The sequence below is a fragment of the Coregonus lavaretus genome (genome assembly GCF_964263955.1).
Source record: "Coregonus lavaretus genome assembly, chromosome: 8".
Classification (NCBI taxonomy): domain Eukaryota; kingdom Metazoa; phylum Chordata; class Actinopteri; order Salmoniformes; family Salmonidae; genus Coregonus; species Coregonus lavaretus.
This window is the reverse complement of record NC_139995.1, coordinates 46,333,431-46,338,939: the sequence shown is the minus strand read 5'-3', so window position 1 is coordinate 46,338,939 and position 5,509 is coordinate 46,333,431. Positions and strand designations below refer to the sequence as shown.

The window sequence follows — 5,509 nt, the reverse complement described above, 5'->3', positions numbered from 1 at the left end:
GGGATCGTTCCACCTTCTATTGAATTGTATTCCCTAGTTAGTGTGTGAAGTGAATACATCAAAGGTTGCCTGTACAAAGACAGGCATAAAGAGGGTATAAAGATATTTCAACAAAAAAGACAGCAGATGCACATGTGGGATTTCAGTGAGTGGTGGTAAATGGAAATCCCACAGTGAAAAAGCTGAAATTCAGTACTGCTTGCTCTGCCCTCATATGTAGCCTCACATTGAAATGTTTTACCATTTTATTTTCAGGACAACCAGGGCTACAAGTAGAACACAGAACAATGTGACATAAACATGTGCATTCATGAGTTTTATTGACAAATGTCAATACACAAATAAGGTCCGCCAAGCAAAAAATATGATACAAAATGAATTTATAAGAATGTTGTACATACAGAAATTGTTTGCTCAGTGGGAAATTAATATCCAACTAGTCAGTGACAACTATGTGGAGATTGGAGTTTGTGACAGCAACTATGTGAGCTTATTACAGTATTATAGACATTATGTCCTGGGATTTACTATGATAATAATAATAATATGCCATTTAGCAGACGCTTTTATCCAAAGCGACTTACAGTCATGCGTGCATACATTTTTTTTTTGTGTATGGGTGGTCCCGGGGATCGAACCCACTACCTTGGCGTTACAAGCGCCGTGCTCTACCAGCTGAGCTACAGAGGACCACGATCGTCTATGTAGCGTCATAGAGTAGCGTCATAGAGCAAAACAGAAAACATGTGCGTTTTCGTGAAAGTCTCAGCTCAAACTTTTCAGACGTTACAGACGTTTTTGTAAGAATAACCGTTTTTGGGATTCGCCCTTGTCTCACAAACACTGCTCTAGTTCAGCCCCGTTAATCATACACGCTAATCGTTGGTACTGGTGGATGCAAAAGAAATGGACAAAACTAATGCAAAAACAGGAGTCTGTAGCTCAAACACACAATGTTTAAGAGGGGTTAGAAGCACTAAATCACGCCGACGTGACAGTGGGACTCAAAAAAACATTCTGAAAATGTTGCTTTAAGGTTGTGAACACGTAAATGTGAACTACTATATTTTCTATCAAACAGCAATATTGGTCATTAATTTTAATATCAAATATAGGCTACATATCGCTTTATTGTAGAAACAGTGACCTCCAAGCTGTTTCACTACATCTTACGGTAAAGTTCATGCAGTGTTGAAATTGTCAAGCCTTAGTAGAATTTCATTGACAGAGTCAATTCATTTAGATTTTCTCAGATATCTTCATCAGTTATAGCAATGACAGAAGTACTCATTGTGCATCATTGTTGGTTGTCTGTGTATTACTTTGACATTAACTGGAATTAAGGTAGCTGGATCTGCAGCCGTGCTCCAGTACTCAGTGCTGCTGCAGCTGGTCTAGGTTACACACCTGGGCAGAGAGGTTCGGGTTAGGAGAGGTGATCAAGACTTGGCAATTGTGCAAACTAGTCACACCAGAAAAAATGAGACCATTTTAAATGTGTTGGTATAAAACAACACAATATAGTACTAAAATAGTGTTGACAAGCACTATTTATACAGACTCTAAATACTTTCGACCTTGACTGAAATTTCTCTGCCAGTGGTTCTAGAAGTCCATGGGTTGGGACATAGAGGAAAGTCATTGTTGATATTATGAAACTGTTCACTTTCTGTTGCTCCATGAGTGTTACTTTATTCTGAATAGATACATCTTTGTGTAGCATCTCGTATACTGCAAAGCAGTAGCAGTAGGCTATATCCCTGATGAAGGCTATCGCTGGTGGAGTAAGTTTCTCAAAACCAAGTGAAATCACAAAAAAAGTGTGTGGACACTTCTACAGCATGCCATTTTCATCAAAAGTAGAGATTTGGTTAAAGACCATATACAAACTTCCAAAGTTATTTTTTATATTTTTTATTTATGTGTTAATAGTGTATGATACAGTGATCTCTTAAGTGACAAATACAGACAAAACCTTCCAAACAATCAACAAGAGCATATAAAGATTATTTCTTATTTGGGGAAAAATTACACATACATTGAATATCATCTAATCTCTACATTACAAGTGTGTGTGTGGCTCGCTCTCTGATAGGCCTGGTGTGTGGCTGTGTGTTGTCACATAGGGGTGTTACCCAGGTGACACTTCAGTTCCTCCCCTGTTCTCTGGCAGATGCATTAAGGGGAAATAAAGCACTTTCGCCGACCCCCAACTAACACTCGAGACAAACACCACAAGTCCACAACCACTCAAGATGACCCCATTGGGAATGGTATGGACAGTGGTGTGTTTGTGGACAACAGGTAGGACCGCAATATTCTGTCTACACACTGTCAACAAGTTATTCTCTGTTGAGGCCTCAGGAACAGGATTAGACCTACCTTGACACCGAGTGCAAGTCAGAGTGTTAAGTGTGTGTGTTATTTGTTATTTGCTTATCATTCCATTTGTGGAAAGGTCGTTATTTCTGACTAGTCTTGTGTATTTTTGCAATAAGGTTTCACACCAGAAAAGGTTAAGGGAGTTAATGGAGCGTTGAAGAGGCCCCTGTGTTTTCTTTAAGTTTCTTTATATAAAGTTCTTTAAAATATTTAAGTGATTTGAGTGATATGTTGTTTTAGTCTGTGATGATCGAATAACAGTAAATAAAAACAGTATGCTGGAGCCAAAATGCACAGACCCTCAATATTGTCTCCAAGACATGACTGAAATTCAAAGACGACCAAGAGGTATTCTTAAATCTACGAAAGCTCTGCAGTTAAGATATTTATACATATTTCTGTGGACATTACATATAAAGAAGCCAAGCAAAACAGTTCAGCAGTGTCTAACACAATGTTTGCTTCATAATGTCGCCTCGATAGATAAGTCTCTCCTCTAACCTTTTATTTGTGTTTCTTCATGGTTCCAAGGTGCTATCATTTAACATTTCCACTCTTGCAAAACTACTGGTTTGATGATAGTGTTGGTTTGTGCATGTTTAGGTTATTTGCTTCATTTTACATGGAGCAGTCTCAAACCTTCTGTTTTCTTTCTGTCTTTCTAACTTACTATATGTATTTCAAGTATAATGTATCTGATTTAAATAAACAGGTTTTCACAACACTGGTGAAAGCACAATCATTTAATTACATTGACGCACAAACAGACAATGTTTCAAACTTATACGGCTCTTTGTCAGGTGAAAATATTGTAGGACAGCATACGTGTTACGGACATCCATCATGTCTTCTTATTATTTTGATCTCTGTCCAGCACGCACAAATGGCAATAGGACCTTATTCCATCAGTATTGTTTATATACTGTATGTTTCCTTTGATGTGGTGGAAGTTTGTTTAGCCAAACTAAACCTCCATTCGCGTCTCCTATCCCAGTGTCCAGCCAGACACCAAAAGAGTCCGACTTCGTCCGCTACCCCCGGATCAATGACACAGAGGTCCTCACCTGTGAGTGTTCCAGCCGCTCCTGCCAGGAGGTCTTCTGGTTCCGCACTCTCCATGGCAACCTCTGCTTCCAGTTCCTTCTCAGACTCAACAATGCTGGCCGGACCATCCACAAACACGGTGTGGACCAACACCGGTTCAAGGCCAGTCAGCGGGATGGGGGAAGCAAGATTACTTTCACACTGCGCATCATTAACATAATGGCAGAGGATGCAGGGCTGTACTCCTATATGCTCCAGAACCAGAAAGAGAATGAGCTGTGGAGGCTAGGAGTTCTTCTCAGACCTGGAGGTGAGAGGAACCCATTTCCCTGCATGGCACTGACATTTCCCATTCTTCTTATGGCTGATTAGAGATGAGAAGATTCCTGAATTAATCCAGAATTCCAATATTTCCGAGCTAGAACTAGTTACACAACAATGGAATGCACTCTCTTACACTATACTACTTTATTATTTTTTTAATGGCCTGAGAACAGACCAATTTCCTGATTTTCAATATTCTACCGAAACAGTTTAATTCAGATTTTGCTTTGTCTCTCTTCACAGAGCTGAGTTGGAATTCATTTAATTTCTAGTGAAGTCAGGACGTCAGTGGGCAATTCAGCCTTATTATCGAAAAGAAAAAGCAATTAGAAGTTAATATTCCCTTGCGCCAGTTGAGTTACCGTCTCAGCTTCTTCATCTGTCCAAATCTCCTTCAATTATCTTTTGTGTATTTCGTCTCGCTCACAGTGTGTTTTACATCCATCATATTGTAAAACACCAGAAACTCGGCCAACATTACCCCCCATCACAAAGCCCCAGCCCCAAGGCATCCCAAACGGCTGCTGCACCAAAAGCAACTACCAAACCCCAAAAGGTAAGGTTCATAAGTTTAACGAGTCTGTCCAATAAGTTGTTTGTTGTAACAAGTTGAATGTGTTAAGCTAAATCCACATTAGATTATCCCATAAATTGGTGACATCTCGTTCTCTCTTTTGGAGAACCAGGGTTATGTCTGTAACCCCAATGTTATGTAACTAGTCACGTTGATACGATATACGTCCCAGCTGTTTAAACATTGTTTAACAGGTTTTCTGTTGTCTTCCAGGCTGTGGCTCCAAGGTTCTCTGGCCTTTGGTTGGAGTACTATTGGCCCTGGCTGTGGCTTTGATCTCCACACTGTACTACTTCAGCCGTGAGCGACTTCTCTCCTTCCTTGCCTTCAGATAAAGCAATATAGCAGAACCAACAAGGAATGTGCTCCAGTGCTGTTTGTAATTAGCATAGTCAATTGTCAAAGATGCTGGTCATACAGGGCCAAAGCCATACTAGAGATGCGGATGCTTAACTTGGACTTTCGCATAAATTGTGCATTGTTGTCAAAGGAATATTTGTGTGAAAACTTGAGTTACAAGTAAGCATAATATATTAGGAACCCAGCCTCAGCGGCCTGAACAGCCACAAACAACATTTCAGATGTTTGACAAAGCAAAGGCAATAAAGTGCACTTGGACGTAAACAACAATAACCAAATGTATGCATTATGTATGGGATAGCTATATACATGGGGGAGGCAGTAATGTACTCATGTTTATTACAGTTACTATGCTGTTGTTCTAAATTCGTTTTTTGTATGTGCTACAGGACTACCCAAAAAGTGTCGACATCAGTTTGCCAAGTAAGTTCTCATGTGTAAACTTCACAAGGTTGTGATGACATCTTCCACTTCTCCCCTCCTCATCTCCCCTTTTCTCACAACACCATAAAATATATCTTCCTGCTTCTGTATCAATCTCTGTGACTTACTCTTTTTCTCAGAATTAGATCTGAGCCTGTATTCATAAAGCGTCTCAGAGTAGGATCACTTTGGCCTTTTAGATCACAATGAATAAGATTACAATGAATACGATTACATGTGATTGATCAGTCTTTCTCTATAATTGACACTGTCTTTGTCCCTGTATTCATCTATTTGACTATTTGTATCTGCCTCACAGGAAAGGACCATTGAAGTCATTCAGAGCGCCCACACTGCAGACTCAGAGACAGTGCTGTATTTACTGTATGTGTCCTTACAGGG

General features: G+C 39.8%; 1 protein-coding gene across 1 annotated transcript; it reads left to right on the top strand.

Moving 5' to 3' along the window:
- Positions 1–2,225: 2,225 nt before the first annotated feature.
- On the top strand, positions 2,226–5,111 carry LOC311133681 (uncharacterized protein; the record flags this gene model as incomplete). The annotated part of the gene is made up of 5 exons (XM_084167214.1): positions 2,226–2,304; positions 3,377–3,736; positions 4,214–4,306; positions 4,538–4,624; positions 5,074–5,111. Exons 1-5 carry the CDS (start codon positions 2,256–2,258, stop codon positions 5,109–5,111), a joined length of 627 nt encoding a protein of 208 aa, XP_084023340.1. The 5' UTR covers positions 2,226–2,255.
- Between the last annotated feature and the right edge of the window lie 398 nt (positions 5,112–5,509).